Source organism: Tachyglossus aculeatus, chromosome 3 (genome assembly GCF_015852505.1).
Source record: "Tachyglossus aculeatus isolate mTacAcu1 chromosome 3, mTacAcu1.pri, whole genome shotgun sequence".
Taxonomy (NCBI): Eukaryota; Metazoa; Chordata; class Mammalia; order Monotremata; family Tachyglossidae; genus Tachyglossus; species Tachyglossus aculeatus.
The window spans coordinates 7,422,502-7,444,108 of NC_052068.1; the positions used below are offsets into that span (position 1 = coordinate 7,422,502).

At 47.8% G+C, this 21,607-nt stretch overlaps 1 protein-coding gene across 14 annotated transcripts in view; it reads left to right on the plus strand.

Moving 5' to 3' along the window:
- The window catches only part of JAKMIP3 (Janus kinase and microtubule interacting protein 3), a 199,181-nt gene that overhangs the window by 169,064 nt on the left and 8,510 nt on the right, over window positions 1-21,607 (plus strand). For 7 of the 14 annotated variants that reach the window (XM_038743751.1, XM_038743752.1, XM_038743754.1 and 4 more), the window contains 6 exons: window positions 1,770-1,868; window positions 2,005-2,064; window positions 11,743-11,808; window positions 14,554-14,622; window positions 15,576-15,653; window positions 21,275-21,478. In XM_038743751.1, the coding sequence (XP_038599679.1) occupies window positions 1,770-1,868; window positions 2,005-2,064; window positions 11,743-11,808; window positions 14,554-14,622; window positions 15,576-15,653; window positions 21,275-21,478 (576 nt within the window). The remainder of the gene's footprint in view (window positions 1-1,769; window positions 1,869-2,004; window positions 2,065-11,742; window positions 11,809-14,553; window positions 14,623-15,575; window positions 15,654-21,274; window positions 21,479-21,607) is intronic. The other 7 variants (XM_038743753.1, XM_038743755.1, XM_038743765.1 and 4 more) reach the window with 2 other exon arrangements.

Sequence of the window (21,607 nt, forward strand, 5' to 3'; positions counted from 1 at the left end):
ACAGTCTAGAAGGGGGAGACAGAGAACAAAACAAAACATATTAACAAAATAAAATAATTAGAATAAATATGTACAAATAAAATAAATAAATAAATAGAGTAATAAATACATACAAACATATATACATATATACAGGTGCTGTGGGGAGGGGAAGGAGGTAAGGCGGGGGGATGGGGAGGGGAAGGAGAGGGAGAGGAAGGAGGGGGCTCAGTCTGGGAAGGCCTCCTGGAGGAGGTGAGCTCTCAGTAAGGCCTTGAAGGGAAAAAAAAAAGTACTGTGTAAAGTCCTGGGATAAAGGCAAGACAATCAGATGGGTGACAGGCCCCGTCTCACAAGAGAATGGGTATTTCACAACCATTCTGCAGATGAGAAAACAGGAACAGAGAAGTGCAGTGACTTACCCAAAATCACACAGCAGACCAGTGGCGTAACGGACCCTAGAACCCAGGTCTCCTGACTCCCAGCCCCACATTTTTTCCACGCTGCCTCAAACTAAGTGAGGTAGTTGACACCCAGAGTTTATATAAGGAGTTTAGGGAGTAAACGTTGAAATTCAAATTGAATTCTCAACAGATGGCTCTACCTCTCAAAGATAGTCATTTTCAAACGAGTACATCTGGTTTTTAAAATGTTACTAAATATAGCCAGCGCTAAAAGGTTAGTTATCGATTAGGATTGCTTTTGTTTTTCTATTAGGGGTGCATTCTCCCATATGCAGCATGGCACAGCAGGTAGAGCACGGGCCTGAGAGTCTGAAAGTTATGGGTTCTAATTCTGACTCTGCCACTTGTCCGCTGCGTGACCTTGGGCAAGTCACTTCACTTCTCTGGGCCTCAGTTACCTCATTTGTCAAATGGAGATTGAGACTGTGAGCCCAAGGTGGGACAGGGACTGTGTCCAACCCAGTGTGCTTGTATCCACCCCAGCTCTTAGTACAGTGCCTGGCAGATAGTAAGTACTTAACAACTACCCTAATTGTTTTTAGTATAATGATTATAATTACTAAATTATTAGATTATAATAAAGCAGTGTGCCTTAGTGGCAAGAGCATGGGCTTGGGAGCCAGAGGATGTGAGTTCTAATCCCTACTCTGCCACTTGTCAGCTGTGTGACCTGGGGCAAGTCACTTAACTTCTCTGTGCCTCAGTTACCTCATCTGAAAGATGTGGATGAATAATAATAATAAAAATGATAACAATAATAATAATGGCATTTATTAAGCACTGACTATGTGCAAAGCACTGCTGTAAGCACTGGGGAGTTTACAAGGTGATCAGGCTGTCCCACGGTGGGCTCACAGTCTTAATCCCCATTTTACAGATGAGGTAACTGGGGCACAGAGAAGTGACTTGCCCCAAGTCACACAGCTGACAAGTGGTGGAGTCGGAATTTAAGCCCATCACCTCTGACTCTAAAACTCATGCTCATTCCACTAAGCCATGCTGCTTCTCGTAATGATCATTGTTGTCCCACGTGGGGCTCACAGTCTTAATCCCCATTTTACAGATGAGGGAACTGAGGCACAGAAAAGTTCAGTGACTGGCCCAAAGTCACACAGCTCATAAGTGGCAGAGCCAGGATTAGAATCTACGACCCCTGACTCCCAAGCCCGGGCTCTTTCCACTAAGCCACGCCCATGTGGGACAACCTGATTAGCTTGTTATCCACCCCAGTGCTTAGAACAGTGCTTGGTACATAGTAAACTCTTAAATATCATCATTATTACTATTACTGCTGTTGAAAAAATATCCTTGGCTTCTTTGTTTTAGGAGAGGGAGCGGAAATCCCCCGCCATGAATTTCCACCACATCCCATTTATAGAGGGAAAGAGTCCATTGCAGGTGTATTGTGAGGCAGAAGGTGTCACCGTAAGCATTCCCTGCTTCTTTTCTTTTCTGTCCCCCTCCCTCCCACCCCCTCCCCAACCCGTCGACTCAAACGAGCCTCACAGGCCACATCTGGAAGTTGATGTTTGTCCTGCTTCTCTTCTCTCTGGCTTGCTAGGATATTCTAGTAGCAGAGTTGATGAAGAAACTGGACATTTTGGGGGATAACGCCGTAAGTGTATGTTCCTTTATTAAGTTGTGCATGCTTTCGCTGTAGCTACCCATTCGCTTAAAGATTGCCTGGGGACTGTAATCTAGCAAATTTATCCTCAGCCTTTCCACACCACCCTGGGAGTCAGGAGACCTGGGTTCTAGGCCCTCTTTCTACGACCGGCCTCTTGAGTGAGCTTGGGTCAGGTAACAATAACAATTGAATGAATAATAATAATTATTATTATGGTATTCGTTAAGCACTTCCTATGTGCCAGACACTGTACTAAGCGTTGGGGTGCATACAAGAAAATCAGGTGGGACACAGTCCCTGTCCCATGTGGGGCTCACAGTCTCAATCCCCATTTTACAGATGAGGTAACTGAGGCCCAGAGAAGGGAAGTGACTTGCCCAAGTTCACACAGCAGACATGTGGCGGAGCCGGGATTAGAACCCACGTCCTCTGACTCCCAGGCCTGGGCTCTATCCACTAGGCCATGCTGCTTCTCTGCTGCCAGATACTTAACCTCTCTGGGACTCAGTTTCCTCAAGTATCAAGTGGTGCAAATGGTGTCAGTAATAAGAAGAAGAGAAAGAAGAAGGATTATGGTGTTTGCTAAGTGCTTACTATGGGCAAGGTACTGTAGTGAACAGAAGCAAATTGGGTTGGACACAGTGCCTGTCCTGCATGGGACTCACAGTCTTAATCCCCATTTTCCAGATGAGGTAATTTAGGCTCAGAGAAGTGAAGTGATTTCCTCGAGGTCACTCAGCAGACCAGTGACGGAGCTGGAATTAGAACCTAGGACCTTCAGACTCCCAGGCCTGGGCTCTTTCCACTAGGCCATGCTGTGGGATCAGTAGAAAGAGCCCTTCTCAGGGAAGCAAGAGACCCAGGTTTCCGTGGCAACTCTGCCTGGAGCGGGCTGAGGAAAGTAATTAATTAATTAATTGTGGTATTTGTTACATGCTTACTATGTGCCAAGCATTGTTCTAAACACCGGGGTAGATACAAGGGGATCAGGTTGTCCCACATGGGATTCACAACCTTAATCCCCATTTAAATAATAATAATAAATAATTATGGTATTTGTTAAGCGCTTCCTATGTGCTGAGCACTGTTCGAAGCGCTGGGGTAGATACAAGGTAAGTAGGTTGTCCCTCGTGGGGCTCACAGTCCTAATCCCCGTTTTACAGGTGAGGTAACTGAGGCACAGAAAAGTGACGTGACTTGCCCAGAGTCAGCAGACAAGTGGCAGAGCCGGGATTAGAACCCACAGTCTCTGCCTCCCAAGCCCGGGCTCTTTCCATTAAGCCACACATGGCCTGTGCACTTGGCCGTGCACTGCCTGCTGGGCCCGCCGATTGGCTTGTGGTGCTCTGGGCCCCGGGGGTAGCGAGAAGGGCAAAGATTAGATTGGGCAAGCCACCAGAACTAGAATCAACTCCTCTGGGTGGGGTCGTAATCCTGAACTCCCAGGACTAAGGCTAACCAGTCGGTCACCCCAGTGGAGACCCCATCCATTATCATCAGCACGACACAGTCAGAGGATCATATCCCTGACCCGGTTCCTAGGGTGGAGGAGTTTCCTGTGGTTTGGAGTTCCTTGGGGGGGTGGAAGAATTCCTTGTGGGGTGGAGGAATTCCTTAGTGGGCAGAGGAGTTCCTTGTGGGGTGGATTCCCTTGGAGGGCGAGTTCCTTGGCAGGTGAAGGAGTTTCTTGGGGGCGCAGATGAGTTCCTTAGGGGCAGACTTCCTTGAGGGGGATGGAGTTCCTTATGGGGTGGAGTTCCTTGTGGGTGGAATTCCTTGGGAGTAGAATTCCTTGGGGGATGGAGGAGGATTTTCTTTTGGGGTGGAGTTCCTTGGAGCAGAGTTTTTTGAGGGGCAGAATTCCTTGGGGTAGCAGAGTTCCTTGGGGGCAGAGTTCCTTGGGGGGCAGAATTCCTTGTTGCGGGGGGGAGTTCCTTCAGGGGGTGGAGTCCCTTGGGGCTCAGAGGAGTCCCTTGGATGGGGTGGGGAGCAGAGGAGTTCCTTGGGGGGCAGAGATTCCTTGAGGGGTGGAGATTCCTTGAGAACAGAGTTTCTCAGGGGGCAGAGTTCCTCAGGGGGCCGAATTCATTGCGGGGGTCAGAGTTCCTTGTGAGGCGGAGGAGGTCCTTGGGCATCCAGCTCAAGGTCTTCCCTGGCTCTCTCCAATCAATCAATCAATCGCATTTATTGAGCGCTTACTGTGTGCAGAGCACTGTACTAAGCGCTTGGGAAGTACAAGTTGGCAACACATAGAGACAGTCCCTAGCCAACTCTCCAGGTTGGGTTGTGGTTTTAACTGCTCTGAACTTCAGTTCCCTCATCTGTAAAGTGGGAATCAAGACTGTGGGACAGGTACTGTGTCCAATCTGATTAGCTTTGTAATTACCCCAGCGCTTAGAACAGTGCTAGGCACATAGTAAGTGTTTAAGAGAAACAGCATGGCTCAGTAGGAAGAGCATGGGCTTGGAAGTTGGGGGTCATGGATCTAATCCCGGCTCTGCCACTTGTCAGCTGTGTGACTTTGGGCAAGTCACTTAACTTTTCTGGGCCTCAGTTACCTCATTTGTAAAATGGGGATTAAGCTGTGAACCCCACATGGGACAACCTGATTACCTTGTATCCCCACCCCCACAGCTCTTAGAACAGTGCTTGGCACATAGTAAGCGCCTAACAAATACCACTATTATTATTATTATTATTAACAAATACCATAATTATTATAATTGTTATTATTACTTTGTGGAATTTCACCTTTGGTAATATCATTTTTGGTTCTTTTTCATTGGTCTGCCTTGGGAGTGTAACCTCTAGAGTGTAAACTCCTTGTGGGAAGGGAATGTATCTACCAGCTCTGTTGCATTCTACTCTCCCAAGTGCTTAGTACAGTGTTCTGCATGGAGTAAGCACTCAGTAAATATGATTGATTGATTGATTTTTCCTACTAAGATTAGGGCTTAGAGTTGAAAGTCCAAGAAAAGTCACAGGCCAGGGTGAGACGAGCCTTAGGCTGCTAGTTTGAGGCGTTCTTTTATTTAAGGTACTTGTTAAGCACTTTCTATGTGCTGGACACTACTAAGTGCTGAGGTAGATACAAGATAATCAAGTTGGACAGAGCTCCTGTCCTGCTGTAAGCTCGTCCTCTAGACAATAAGCTCGTTGAGGGCAGGGAATACATCTGTTTATTGTTGTAGTCTACTCTCCCAACCTTTTTGTACAACGCTCTACACTTAGTAAGTGCTCAGTGAATGTGATTGAATGAATAAATGAAAAGCTCACAATCTTAATCCCCATTTTACAGATGAGGTAACTGAGGCGCAGTGGAGTAAAGTGACCTGCGCAAGCCCACACAGCAATTATCCTGTCTGGCCTTGATTACTGTATGAGCCTCCTCTCTGACCTCCCAGCTTCCTGTCTCTCCCCACTCCAGTCCATATTTCACTCTGCTGCCCGGGTCAGTTTTCTACAAAAACGTTCAGTCCATGCTTCCCCACTTCCCAAGAACCTCCAGTGGTTTCATCTGCCTCTGAGTCAAACAAAAACTCCTCACCGTTGGCTTCAAAGCAGTCAATCCCCTTGCCCCCCTCCTACCTCACCTCACTACTCTCCTTCTGCAACCCAACCCACTCATTTCTCTCCTTTAATACTTACCTTTTCACTGTACCTCCATCTCGCCTGTCTCATTGCCGACCTCGGGCCCGTGTACCGCCTCTGGCCTGGAACACCCTTCCTCCTCATATCTGACAGACAGTGACTGTCCCCCACTTCAAAGCTTTATTGAAGGCCCATCTCCTCCAAGAGGCCTTCCCTGACTAAGCCCTCCTTTCCTCTTCTCCCACCTACTTCTGGGTCACCCTGACTTGCTCCCTTTATTCATCCCCCTTCCCAGCCCCACACCACTTATGTCCATACCTGTCATCTATTTATGTATATTATTGTCTGTCTCACCCTCTAGATTGTGGGCAGGGAACGTGTCTGTCATTGTGTGGTACTCTCCCAAGCGCTTAGTACAGTGCTCTGCAAATGGTAAGCGCTCAGTTAATAAAACTGACCGACTGACTGACTGAGGAGAAGGCAGAGTTAGAGCAGGAGAGTATGAATTTCACATGAACAAGGTCAGCCTGGTATTTGGATTTCCCACCAGCAGCGCTCCGCAACTCGTGCACAAACGCAGAGGAGGTGATCCAGGGCTGTGTGTCAGTGGTTTGAGGTTGGTGAAAGGAGAGGGGCTCAGTGGAAAGAGCACAGGCTTGTGAGTCAGAGGTCAAAGGTTCAAATCCTAACTCCACCACTTGTCAGCTGTGTGACCTTGGACAAGCCACTTAACTTCTCTGTGCCTCAGTTCCCTCATCTGTAAAATGGAGATGAAGTCCGTGAGCCCCGCGTAGGACAACCTGATCACCTTGTATCCCCCCAGCGCTTAGAACAGTGCTTTGCACATAGTAAGTGCTTAATAAATGCCATTATTATTATTGTTATTATTATTATAGGGGAGTGAGGGAGTTGAGTTTTTTTGTTTCATTTAGGTTTCTTTTGTGGTTTTTTTTTAATATAGTATCTGTTAATTGATGGTATTCACCAAAAGCTTACTATGTGTAGATCACTGTACTAAGCACTTGGGAGAGTACAATGCAAGAGAAATTAACAGAAATGTTCCCTGCCTTGTTAAGTGCTTACTATGTGGCAGGCACTGTACTAAGCGCTGGGGGAAACACAGTCCCTGTCCCCCATAGGGCTCACAGTCTTAATCTCCATTTTCCAGATGAGGTAACTGAGGCCCATTCATTCAGTCATATTTATTGAGCACTTACTGTGTGCAGAGCACTGTACTACGCGCTTGGGAAGTACAAGTCGGCAACATATAGAGACGGTCCCTACCCAACAACAGGCTCACAGTCTAGAAGGGGGAGACAGACAACAAAACAAAACATGTAGACAGGGGTCAAAGTCATCATAACAAATAGAATTAATCAATCAATCAATCAATCGTATTTATTGAGCGCTTACTATGTGCAGAGCACTGTACTAAGCGCTTGGGAAGTACAAGTTGGCAACATATAGAGACAGTCCCTACCCAACAGTGGGCTCACAGTCTAAAAGGGGGAGACAGAGAACAGAACCAAACATACCAACAAAATAAAATAAGTAGGATAGAAATGTACAAGTAAAATAAATAAATAAATAAATAAATAGAGTAATAAATATGTACAACCATATATACATATATACAGGTGCTGTGGGGAAGGGAAGGAGGTAAGACGGGGGGGTGGGGGGGGACGAGGGGGAGAGGAAAGAAGGGGCTCAGTCTGGGAAGGCCTCCTGGAGGAGGTGAGCTCTCAGCAGGGCCTTGAAGGGAGGAAGAGAGCTAGCTTGGCGGATGGGCAGAGGGAGGGCATTCCAGGCCCGGGGGATGACGTGGGCCGGGGGGTCGATGGCGGGACAGGCGAGAGCGAGGTACAGTGAGGAGATTAGTGGTGGAGGAGCGGAGGGTGCGGGCTGGGCAGTAGAAGGAGAGAAGGGAGGTGAGGTAGGAGGGGGCGAGGTGATGGACAGCCTTGAAGCCCAGGGTGAGGAGTTTCTGCCTGATGCGCAGATTGATCGGTAGCCATTGGAGGTTTTTGAGGAGGGGAGTAATATGTCCAGAGCGTTTCTGGACAAAGATAATCCGGGCAGCAGCATGAAGTATGGATTGAAGTGGAGAGAGACACGAGGATGGGAGATCAGAGAGAAGGCTGATGCAGTAGTCCAGACGGGATAGGATGAGAGCTTGAATTAGCAGGGTAGCGGTTTGGATGGAGAGGAAAGGGAATTAAAGCTATATGCACATCATTAACAAAACAGAATAGTAAATAAGTAAAATAGAGTAATAAATCTGTACATATATATATATGTACATATATATATATATATATATGTACATATATATATATATATATATATAAGTGCTGGGGAGAGGGGAAGGAGGTAGGGCTGAGGGGATGGGGAGGAGGAGAGGAAAGTGACTCACCCAAGTTCACCCAGCTGATGAGTGGCGGAGTCGGGATTAGAAACCAGCTCCTCTGACTTCCAGGCCAGGGGTCTTTCGACTAGGGCCACGTTGCTTCTCAGTTCAGTGAAGGGGATGGAGGTGAGGGTGTGCACTGGAATTCCAAGGGAAGGAAAGATAGGTATGTCCCACATGGCTTGTGCCCTGCACACAGTAAGTGCTCAAAAAATACGATTGAAGGATTGAATGAAAGAACAAACAAGTGAATCCCTATTATGCAGATGAGGAAACTGAGGCACAGAGAGGTTAAGTGACTTTCCCAAGGTCACACAGCAGGAAAGCGGCAGAACTGGGATTAGAACTCCGGTCTCCCATCTCTCTGTCCCGTGCTCTGTCTTGTCTGCTCTGGGACCTTGAGCAAGTCTCTTCACTTCTCTGGGCCTCAGTTCTCTCATCTGTAAAATGGGGATTGAGATATTGAGCCCCACATAGGACAGGGACGGTGACCAGCCCCGTTTGCTTGTATCCTCCCCAGTGCTTAGTACAGTGCCTGGCACATAGTAAGCACTTAATAAGTACCATTATTATCATTGTTATTATTATTCTGTCTCTAAATATCTATCAATGTGCTAGATCCACTGCCCAGCCATACTTTTTTTTTCCCCAGACTGTCTGATTTTTTCCAACTAAGCTTTCATTCATTCAGTCAGTCATATTTATTGAGCGCTTACTATGTGCAGAGCACTGTACTAAGTGCTTGGGAAGTCCAATTCAGCAACAAATAGAGACAACTGGCTCACAGTCTAGAAGGGGGGAGACAGACATCAAAAAAAGTAAACAGGCCTCACTAGCATCAGTATAAATAAATAGAATTAGATATAAATATATACATTAGAACAAGTAGAACAGACATTAATATAAATGAATAGAATAATAAATATGAACATATATACACAAGTGCTGTGCGGCGGGGAGGGGTGTAGAGCAGACGGAGTCGGGGTGATGCGGGGGGGAGGGGGAGCAGAGGAAAAGGGGGGTTTCTAAAGCCGACTGCCAGTCTATTCCATGGTTTAATAATGATGATGGTATTTGTTAAGCGCTTACTATGTGCCAAGCACTGGGAGTGGGAGAAGAGGACATAAGAGCTAGACGCTGGAATAGGTAAAAAATAATCAAGCCCCACATAGGACTCACATTCTAGATGGGAGGGTGATGGAAGTTCAGAGAAGCTTCCGATCTGTGCAGGAGTTTGAGACCCACCTTTCAAATCAATCAGTCATATTTATTGAATGCTTACTGTGTGCAAAGCACTGTGCTAAGCACCTGGAAGAATACAGTGCAACAGAATTGGTAGGCACGTTCCCTGCCCACAACGAGCTTCCAGTCTAGAGGGGGAGACGGACATTAATACAGTGGGGCTCAGTGGAAAGAGCCCGGGCTTTGGAGTCAGTGGTCATGGGTTCAAATCCTGGCTCCGCCAATTGTCAGCTGTGTGACTTTGGGCAAGTTACTTAACTTCTCTGTGCCTCAGTTACCTCATGTGTAAAATGGGGATTGACTGTGAGCCCCCTGTGGGACAACCTGATCACCTGGTAACCTCCCCAGTGCTTAGAACAGCGCTTTGCACATAGTAAGCACTTAATAAATGCCATTATTATTATTATTATTAATAAATGAATAAGTTATGTTTGTGTACATAAGTGCTGTGGGGCTGAGGGAAGAGTGATTTACTTGTGTCGAGCCAAGGAAATAGACAAATACAAAGTGTGTTCATGGTTATTTAAACACACACACACACACACACACACACACACACACACACACACACACACACACACACACACACACACACACACACACACACACACACACACACACACACACACACACACACACACACACACACACACACACACACACACACACACACACACACACACACACACACACACACACACACACCCCCCTCAGGGGCTAGAGCCGGGCCTGGGTGTCAGCAGGTCGTGGGTTCTGATCCTGGCTCCGCCAACTTGTCTGCTGTGTGACCTAGGGCAAGTTGCGTCACATCCCAGCATTTAGTACAGCGCCTGGCATATAGTAAGCACGAAACAAATGCCATCATTATCTCTGGGCCTCAGTTGCCTCCTCTGGAAAATGGGGATTGAGACTATCAGTCCCATTTGGGACAGGGGCTGTGTCCAGCTCGATTTGCTTGTATCCACCCCAGCGCTTAGTACAGTGCCTGGCACATAGCAAGTGCTTAACAATGCCACAGTTATTAATTATTGTTATTCTCCCAAGCACTTCCAGGGTTCTCTGCACATAAGCAGAGGTCATGAGTTAAAATCCTGGCTCCACCAATTGTCAGCTGTGTGACTTTGGGCAAGTCACTTAATTTCTCTGTGCCTCAGTTACCTCATCTGGAAAATGGGGATTAAGATTGTGAGCCCCCCGTGGGACAACCTGATCACCTTGTAACCTCCACAGCACTTAGAACAGTGCTTTGCACATGGTAAGGGCTTAATAAATGACATTATCTTCTAGACTGTGAGCCCATTGTTGGGTAGGGACTGTCTCTATATGTTGCCAACTTGTACTTCCCAAACGCTTAGTACAGTGCTCTGCACACAGTAAGTGCTCAATAAATACGGTTGAATGAATGAATGAATAAGTAGCATGGCTTAGTGGATAGAGCCCAGGCCTGGGAGTCAGAAGGTCATGGGTTCTAATCCCCGTTCCTCCAATTGTCTGCTGTGTGACCTTGGGCAAGTCACTTCACTTCTCTGGGCCTCAGTTACCTTATCTTTGAAATAGGAATTAAGACTGTGAGCCCTAGGTGAGACAGGGCCTGCGTCCAACCTGATCAGCTGTGTCCACCCAGCGCTTAGAACAGTGCCTGGCACCTAGTATGCGCTTAATAAATACCATCATGTTGATTATGATGATGATGATGATGATGATAAGCAGTGCTCAATAAGTAGCATTGATTGATAGATTGATGGATTTATTATATAGCTGTACCTGGGAACTCGAAGTGGAGAAATTCACGGAAAGCTCACTGTGGGCAGTGTTGTCTTCTCCCAGTGCTTGGTACAATGCCCAATAAATACTACTGACTCACATGTAGAATTTTTATTATTATTATTAATAATAATAATAGTAATAATAATAATGGTATTTGTTAAGCGCTTACTCTGTGACAGGCACTGTACTAAGCGCTGGGGTGGATACAAGCAAATCAGGTGGGACACAGTCCCCGTCCCATGTGGGGCTCACAGTCTGAATCCCCATTTTACAGTTGAGGTAACTGAGGCCCAGAGAAGTGAAGTGACTTGCCCAAGGTCACACAGCAGGCACGTGGCAGAGCTGGGATTAGAACCCATGACCTTCTGACTTTCCACAACACCTTGCTGCTTCATAACCCTATATTTTCACAATTTTAATTAAAAAAAAACCCACCTTGGCGAAAGCAGTGTCTTAAATGTCAGCTCGTCTCCTTCGGTAATTAATAATTATGGTAATAATAATAATAACGATGGTATTGGTTAGGCACTCACTATGTGCTAAGCGCCGGGGTAGAGACAAGGTAATTCCAATCCCTTAGAGGTAGGGCGCGAGTATCTCTAGGCTAACAGAGCGGGAGGCAGATGTGCGGATTGACGGCGATTCTCTTGGTCTTTTGGGTGCAGAATCTGACCAACGAGGAGCAAGTGGTAGTCATCCAGGCCAGGACCGTCCTCACCTTGGCCGAGAAGGTAACTGTGCTGCTCGCTCCCAATTCCGGGCCCGGATCTTTCCAGCCAGGCAGCCCGGAGCCCGTTCACTCTGGGAATCGTGGGCTCAGGGAAATGTCCGCGGCGGTCCACCTCCAGGCCCACTTTCAGGCCCGCCTCGGGCTAATGGCGGGCTGCTTCCTCCCATTCCTGGCGGGCTGGGTGTGACCCGTGTGCTCATGGGGTCGTTGTGTGTGCCACCTATGGCCTTGTGTCTCTAGGGGTTGTGGAGTCAAATCTGTGTGTGTATGTGTGGGACATGTGTGCGGGGTGTGCTTTGTGTGTGGACCGCATGAGCATCCCATTGGTGCAAAGTGTGTGGGGTGTATTGTGTGGGCCATGCTCACTCATTCATTCATTCAGTCTATTTATTTATTTTATTTTGTTAGTATGTTTGGTTTTGTTCTCTGTCTCCCCCTTTTAGACTGTGAGCCCACTGTCGGGTAGGGACCATCTCTATATGTTGCCAAATTGTACTTCCCAAGCGCTTAGTACAGTGCTCTGCACACAGTAAGCGCTCAATAAATACAATTGATGATGATGATGATGATTCAGTTGTATTTATTGAGCGCTTACTGTGTGCAGAGCACTGTACTAAGCGCTGGGGAAGTACAAGTCGGTAACAGATAGGGTCGGTCCCTACCCAACAATGGGCTCACAGTCTAGAAGGAGGAGACAGACAACAAAACAAAACATGTGGACAGGTGTCAAGTCATCAGAACAAATAGAATTAAAGTTAGATGCACATCATTAACAAAATAAATAGAATAGCAAAAATATGTACAAGTAAAATAAATAGAATAATAAATCTGTACAAACATATATGCAGGTGCTGTGGGGAGGGGAAGGAGGTAGGGCGGGATGGACGGGGAGGGGAAGAGGAAAATGGGGGCTCAGTCTGGGAAGGCCTCTTGAAGGAGGTGAGCTCTCATCTATGTGTGACACATGTTGTTCTGACGACTTTAACACCTGTCTACATGTGTTTTTTTGTTGTCTGTCTCTCCCTTCTAGACTGTGAGCACGTTGTTGGGTAGGGACCATCTCTATCTGTTGCCGACTTGTACTTCCCAAGCGCTTAGTGCGGTGCTCTGCACACAGTAAGCGCTCAATAAATATGACTAAATGAATGAATTTATGCAGGGTGTCCTGGGCATGCTGCGTGTACTGTGTGTGTGCCGGGTGTGTAGGGTGCGCAGGGGCTACTGTGTGTGTTGTTATCAACAAGTAGGGCACAAAATAAGTTAACCAGTGTAAATCGGCTGCATTTAGGAAAAATGACTTGGAGACATGAGTTCAGATAGAGCAGGAAAGGAGGAAGGTGACTACTTGCCTGTTCACATAGCCCACTGTTGGGTAGGGACCGTCTCTATATGTTGCCAACTTGTATTTCCCAAGTGCTTAGTACAGTGCTCTGCACACAGTAAGCGCTCAATAAATATGATTGAATGAATGAATGAGAGAGGTACGAGTGACAAGCAGCCCCGATCCCACTCCCACTGTGTCTTTTATTGAGTTGCAGCAACGCAGGAGCGAGCAATGGGAACTACAGGGCACCAGTGAGGAACGACAGGATGATTGTGAATTTTCACTGGTCTCTGTTATCACCGCCTTGTACAGACAAGAGTTGCTTGTTATAGGCTTTACAAACTTGCTGTACAGATGGGAGTTACTTGTTATCAGCCCTTTGACCTTGCATAGTCAGGTGTAACTTGTTACTGGCCTTGAAGACATTCTTTGTTGAGCCTTGTATAAAATCCAAAAAGGAGTTGCTCTCGGCCGGCACAAAATGGAGGGGTCATTCATTCTTTCATTCAGTCGTATTGATTGAGCGCTTACTGTGTGCAGAGCACTGTACTAAGCGCTTGGGAAGTACAAGTTGGCAACATATATAGACGGTCCCTACCCAACAATGGGCTCACAGTCTAGAAGGAGGAGACAGACAAAGGGTTACCGTTGGTATGCCAAAGATGGAGTCAGTCATGCCAAGTCCACTGGTGGACAGCAGTGTGCAGGGTGTGCAGGGTGCGTTGGGTGTGTGCCATGTGTTTATCTATTTCATTCATTCATTCATTCAATCATATTTATTGAGCGCTTACTGTGTGCAGAGCACTGTACTAAGTGCTTGGGAAGTACAAGTTGGCAACATATAGAGACGGTCCCTACCCAACAACGGGCTCACAGTCTAGAAGGGGGAGACAGACAACAAAACAAAACATGTGGACAGGTGTCAAGTCATCAGAATAAATAGAAGTAAAGCTAGATGGACATCATTAACAGAATAAATAGAATAGTAAATATGTACAAGTAAAATAAATAGAGTAATAAATTTGTACAAACATATATACAGGTGCTGTGGGGAGGGGAAGGAGGTGAGGAAAAAGGGGGCTCAGTCTGTCTCCCCCTCTAGACTGTAAGCTCATTTTGGGCAGGGAGTGGGTCTGTTTGTTATTCTGTCGTCCTCTCCAAAGCGCTTAGTCTGGTGCTTTGCACACAGTATGGGCTCAATAAATATGATTGAAGTAGAAGAAGAGGAATGTGTGCGGTGTGTGCCCCCTGTGTGTAGGGTGTGTTGTATGTACCATGTGTGTACCGTGTGTGCAGGACGTTTGTAGGGTGGCCCCAGTTGGTGTTTTGTTGGAGGAAGGTGTTGTGACCTGGGTCTGGGGAGCTTTGAGCATCCACTGGTGTGTGACCCCCCACCCCTTGACCTCTTCTTTGCCCCCCTAGTGGCTCCAACAGATTGAGGTGACCGAGTCGGCCCTGCAGCAGAAGATGATGCATCTGGAGAACGAGAAGGTAGACGCCCCCCCGACCTGCCTCCTCCCTCCCACCCCTCCGTGCCCCTTCCTGCCACCCCCTGCCCTTCTTGGCCTCTTCCCTGCCTGTCTCTCCCCCTTCTGCTGGCCTCCACTCTTCCCTTTTCTTCCCACCCTTCCCGGCCTTCTCTCTCCTTCTCTCCTGACCTCTCCCGGCCTCCCCTCTTTCCACCTCCTCCACCTCCTCTCTTCCTCCTCTCTCCCCACTCCTCCCCTCCTCTTCCCTCTCCATCTTTCTCTACCCCTCCCTCCTCTCTCCCCTTCTCTTCCCACCCCTCCTGGCCTCCTCTCTCCCTCCTCTCTCTCCACTCCTCCCCTCCTCTTCCCTCTCCATATTTTCCTACCCCCTCTTCTCTCCCTTCCTCTCCTCATCCCTCCTGGCCTCCTGCCTCCCCACCCCTTCTTACCACTTTCCTCCCCACCTTTCCCTACTCTTCCCTCCTCTCTTCCTTTCTCTCCCCACTGCTCCCGGCCTCCTTTCTCCCCGTCTTTCCCTCCTCTCTCTCCATTCCCCTCCTCCTCTTCCCTCTCCATCTTTTCCTACCCCTTCCTCCTCTCTCCCTTTCTCTCCCCATCCCTCTGGCCTCCTCTCTCCCCACCCCTTCCTGCCACATTTCTCCCCAACTTTCCCTACTCCTCCCTCCCCTTCTCTCCCCTTCTCTCCCTACCCCTTCCCACCTCTTCCCTCCCCACCTTTCCCTACTCCTTCTTCCTCTCTCCCCATCTGCCCTCACCCCTTCCCCTCCTCTCTCCTCCATCCCTGTCTCTTCCTCCTCCATCCCTGTCCCTTCCCGCACCGCCCCTCCCTCCCTGGTCCACAAACTCGGCGGCCCTGATGACCCCAATCCACGGGCTCTGACCCCTTCTCCCCTCCCACCCCCCTGCCTCCCCATCCTCCCCCCCCCCGCTTCCCCCTCCCCGGCCCCTCGGCAGGAGCTGTTCATCAAGCAGAAGGGCTACTTGGACGAGGAGTTGGACTACCGGAAGCAGGCATTAGACCAGGCCCACATGGTAAGGCGGCAAGCACCGAGAACAATCGTCCTCCTCACCGACGATGCCATCCTCCTCATGGACACTGTTCACGGTGGGGGCGGGTGTGTGGAAGGCAGGACCCTCAAGAGAGGACGATAGTTGGCACTGGCCAAAACAGGCTGGCAAGGTAGGCCGACCAACATGACACTTCTGAATGGTCCAATCACTCAGGGTCACATCTGGACATTTTCTTCTGGAGAAAATTGAGGAAAAAAGCAACGTGTTCGCCTCACTCAGTCAGTGGCATTCATTCAATCATTCGGTCGTACTTATTAAGCACTTACTGTGTGCAGAACACTGCACTAAGCACTTGGGAAAGTACAATACAATGATAAACAGTGACAGTCCCTGTCCACAACAAGCTCAGAGTCTAGAGGCCGGGAGACAGACATCAGTACAAATAAAGTGACAGATGTGGACATAAGTGCTGTGGGGCTGGGTGGGGGAAAAACAAAGGGAGTAAGTCAGGATGATGCAGAAGGGAGTGGGAGATGAGGAAAAAGGGGGCTTAGTCTGGGAAGGCCTCTTGGAGGAGACGGGCCTTTAGTAAGGCTTTGAGGTCGGGGAGAGTCATTGTCTGTGGAATTTGAGAGGATTTGAGACATGAGAATCAGTGTGGCTTAGTGGAAAGAGCCCGGGCTTGGGAATCAGAGGTTATAGGTTCTAATCCAGGCTCCACCACTTTTCATTCATTCATTCATTCAATTGTATTTATTGGCCCTACTGACAGCTCACCTCCTCCAGGAGGCCATCCCAGACTGAGCCCCTTCCTTCCTCTCCCCCTCGTCCCCCTTTCCATCCCCCCATCTTACCTCCTTCCCTTCCCCACAGCACCTGTATATATGTATATATGTTTGTACATATTTATTACCCTATTTATTTATTTATTATTTATTTATTTCTTTTACTTGTACATATCTATTCTATTTATTTTATTTTGTTAGTATGTTTGGTTTTGTTCTCTGTCTCCCCCTTTTAGACTGTGAGCCCACTGCTGGGTAGGGACTGTCTCTATATGTTGCCAACTTGTACTTCCCAAGCGCTTAGTACAGTGCTCTGCACACAGTAAGCACTCAATAAATACAATTGATTGATTGATTGATTGATCATTGAGCACTTACTGTGTGCAGAGCACTGGACTAAGCGCTTGGGAAGTACAAGTTGGCAGCATATAGAGACGGTCCCTACCCAACAACAGGCTCACAGTCTAGAAGGGGGAGACAGACAACAAAACAAAGCATGTAGACAGGTGTCAAAGTCGTCAGAACAAATAGACCACTTGACAGCTGTGTGACTTTGGGTGAGTCACTTAACTTCTCTGTGCCTCATTCATTCATTCATTCAATCGTATTTATTGAGCGCTTACTGTATGCAGAGCACTGTACTAAGAGCTTGGGAAGTACAAGTCGGCAACAGATAGAGACGGTCCCTACCCAACAGCGGGCTCACAGTCTAGAAGGGGGAGACAGGGAACAAAACAAAACATATTAACAAAATAAAATAAATAGAATGAATATGTACAAGTAAAATAAATAAAGAGTAATAAATATGTACAAACATATATACATATATACTTATATATAGGTGATGTGGGGAGGAGAAGGAGGTAAGGCGGGGGGGATGGGGAGGGGGAGAGGAAGGAGGGGGCTCAGTCTGGGAAGGCCTCCTGGAGGAGGTGAGCTCTCAGTAGGGCTTTGAAGGGAGGAAGAGAGCTAGCTTGCGGATGTGCGGAGGGAGGGCATTCCAGGACGGGGGAGGACGGGGGCTGCTTACTATGTGCAAAGCACTGTCCTAAGTGCTGGGGAGGTTACAAGGTGATCAGGTTGTCCCACGAGGGGGCTCACAGTCTTAATCCCCATTTTACAGAGGAGGTAACTGAGGCCCAGAGAAGTGAAGCGACTTGCCCAAAGTCACACAGCTGACAGTTGGCAGGGCTGGGATTTGAAACCCTGACCTCTGGCTCCAAAGCCCATGCTCTTTCCACTGAGCCACGCCTCAGTTACTTCAGTTTTCTATCCTACTTATTTTGTTGGTATGTTTGGTTCTGTTCTCTGTCTCCCCCTTTTAGACTGTGAGCCCACTGTTGGGTAGGGACTGTCTCTATGTGATGCCAATTTGTACTTCCCAAGCGCTTAGTACAGTGCTCTGCACATAGTAAGCGCTCAATAAATACGATTGATTGATTGATTGATTGATTCACCTGTAAAATGGGGATTAAGACTTTGAGCCCCAAGTGGGACAAACTGATTACTTTGTATACCCCCCAGCGCTTAGAACAGTGCTTGGCACGTAGTAAGTGCGTAGCAAATACCATCATTATTATTATTATTTGAGGAGGGTGGGTGTTCCTGGCCAGAGGTAGGACGTGGGCCAGGTTTGGCAGCGAGACAGGCGAGATGGAGGCTCACCCAGACCTCGGGGAGGTGACACTCCGGACCAGAAGGAATGTGCGGCCGGGCTCTGAGCCTGTCAGGGGCGCGGCCACAAAATGGCACCGGAGTAACTGGCCTCCCCTCCGATGCCTCACTTGACCCGACAGAGCCGTTCCTTCCAGTCGCCCCACACGGCGGACCCAGGCGGTTCTGCCCCATCAGAAGATGGCCCTTTGGACCATGCCTTCATTTAATTATACTTATTGAGCACGTACTGTGTGCAAAGCACTGTACTAAATGCTTGGGAGAGTACAATAGAACATCAGACACAGTCCCTGCCCACAGCGAGCTCACAATCTAGACGCACTAACAGAATTGGGAAGAGCCTGGGCTTTGGAGTCAGAGGTCAGGGGTTCAAATCCCGGCTCCGCCAAATGTCAACTGTGTGACTTCGGGCATGACTGTATAGAGCAGTGTACCGAGCTCTAGGGAGAGGATACCATGATCAATTAATTATACATACTGAGCACTTACTCTGTGCAGGGCACTACACTAAGCGCTTATGAGAATACAATACCACAGTATAACATACGCAGTTCATGTGTTCTAATTCTGTCTCCACCTCTTGTCTGCTGTGTGACCTTGGGGAAGTCACTTCACTTCTCTGGGCCTCAGTTCCTTCATGTATAAAATGAGGATTGAGACTGTGAGCCCCACATGGGACAGGGACTGTGTCCAGCTCGATTTGCTGGTATCTACCCCAGTGCTTAGTACTTTGCCGGGTACAGAGTAAGTGCTTAACAAATACCATCATTATTATTACTATGATTATCGTTTCCTACCCACAACAAGCTTATAATCTAAAGGGGGAAACGGACATTAATATAAATAAATAAATTGTGGCTATGGGCATAAGTGCTGTGGGGCTGGGCAATGCAGAAGGGAGTGGGAAAAGAGGAAAGATACAGTTATGTCCCCCTTCTAGATTGTGAGCCCACTGTGGACAGGGATTGTCTCTGTTGCTGAATTGTACTTTTCCACGTGCTTAGTACAGTGCTCTGCATACAGTAAGCACTCAATAAATACTATTGAATAAACAAATAAAAAGTTGGTTAGCATGAGAAGCAGCATGGCTCAGTGGAAAGAGCACGGGCTTTGGAGTCAGAGGTCATGGGTTTGAATCCCAGCTCCACCATATGTCTGCTGTGTGACCTTGGGCAAGTCACTTAACTTCTCGAAGCCTCAGTTACCTCATCTGAAAAATGGGGATTAAGACTGTGAGCCCCATGTGGGACAACCTGATCACCTTGTATCCCCCCAGTGCTTAGAACAGTGCTTTGGACGTAGTAAGCGCTTAACAAATGCCATTATTATTATGATGATGATGATCTCTGCCTTAACGAGCTTAAAGTCTAGAGGTGGAGATAGGCACTAAACTTAATTACAGATAAGAGAAATGGCAGAGCGCAAGGGCCAGAAAAGTAGTGTGATATAGTGAAAAGAGCCCGGCCCAGGAGTCAGAGGACCTGGGTTCTCATCTTGGCTCCTCTACCTATCCGTTGGGTGACCTTGGGCAAGTCACTTAACTTCTCTAGGCCTCAGTTCCCTCATCTGAAAAATGAGGATTAAGACTGGAAGCCCCGTGTAGGAAGTGGACTGTGTCCAATCTGATTAATAATAATAATAATAATAATAATAATAATAATGATACTTGTTAAATGCTTACTATATGCTGAGCACTGTTCTAAGTGCTGGGGTACATACAAGGTAATTAGATTGTCCCACATGAGGCTCACAGTTTTAATCCCCATTTTACAGATGAGGTAACTGAGGCACAGAGAAGTTAAGTGGCTTGCCCAAGATCACACAGCAGATGAGTGGCAGAGGCAGGATTAGAGCCCACGATCTTCTGACTCCCAAGCCCGTGCTCTTTCCACTAATCCAATGCTGCTACCCCAGCGCTCAATACAGTGTCAGGCACATAGTAAGAGCTTAACAAATAACCCTGGAAAGAACAAAAACAAACAAACAAAAAACCCCCAAACAAATCAATCAGTCATTCCTGGCAGAAACACTATACTAAGTGCTTGGGAGACTGTAATAGAGTAGGTAGAAACAATCCCTGCCGTCAGGGAAGTTACCATCCAACAGCAGAGAGAGATATTAAAACACAGGTGGGGGGGTTTAATTTTTTTATGTTTTTTGTTACGCACTTTGTCCCAAGCACTGTTCTAAGCACTGAGGTAGATACAGGGTAATCAGGTTGGACAGAGTCCCTGTCCCACGTGGGGCTCACAGTTTCAATCCCCTTTTAACAGATGAGGGAACTGAGGCCCAGAGCAGTGAAGTGACTTGCCCAAGGTCACACAGCAGACAAATGGCAGAGCCAGGACTAGAACCCAGGTCCTTCTGATTCCCAGGCCTGGGCTTTATCCCCTAGGCCACACCATAGAGAAGCAGTGTGGCTTAGTGGGAAGAGCATGGGCTTGGGAGTCAGAGGATGTGGGTTCTAATCCTGGCTCCGCCACTTGTCTGCTCATGTGGCCTTGGGCAAACCACTTCACTTCTCTGTGACTCAGTTACCTCGTCTGTCAAATGGGGATGAAGAGTGTGAGCCCCACGTGGGACAACCTCATTACCTTAATAATAATAATAATAATAATGGCATTTATTAAGCACTTACTATGTGCAAAGCACTGGTCTAAGCGCTGGAGAGGTTACAAGGCGATCAGGCTGTCCCACGGGGGGCTCACAGTCTTAATCCCCATTTTACAGATGAGGTAACTCAGGCCCAGAGAAGTTAAGTGACTTGCCCAAAGTCACACAGCTGACAATTGGCAGAGCTGGGATTTGAACCCATGACCTCTGACTCCAAAACCCATGCTCTTTCCATTGAGCCATGCTGCTTCAGCACTTAGAACAGTGCTTCCATAGTAAGCGCTTAACAAATACCATAATCGTTGTTATGATTATTAACAGACCCATTCCTTGCTCACAGGGAGCTTATAGTCTCGAGGGGGAGAAAGATCATCATCATCAATCGTATTTATTGAGCGCTTACTGTGTGCAGAGCACTGTACTAAGCGCTTGGGAAGTACAAGTTGGCAACATATAGAGACAGTCCCTACCCAACAGTGGGCTCACAGTCTAAAAGGTGTGAAGAAGAATAAGGAAATTCTGGCTCTGGGCAGAAATGCTAGGCTAATGAGCTGCTTGGTTTTTCTCTAGCAAATCCTGGAGCTGGAAGCCATGCTATATGATGCTCTGCAGCAGGAAGCAGGAGCCAAGATGACGGAAATCCTCTCCGAGGCTGAGCGGGAGAAGCTGCAGCTGGCCGTGGACCAGTGGAAGAGGCAGATGATGAGTGAGCTGCGGGAGCGGGACGCCCAGATCTTGCGAGAGAGGATGGAGTTCATCCAGCACGCTCAGCAGGTAGGGGGTTGGATGCCACCCGCCGCCCCTGCAGAAGTCGTGGAGATTCATTCATTTATTCGATCGTATTTTTTGAGCGCTTACTGTGTGTGGAGCACTGTACTAAGCGCTTGGGAAGTACAAGTTGGC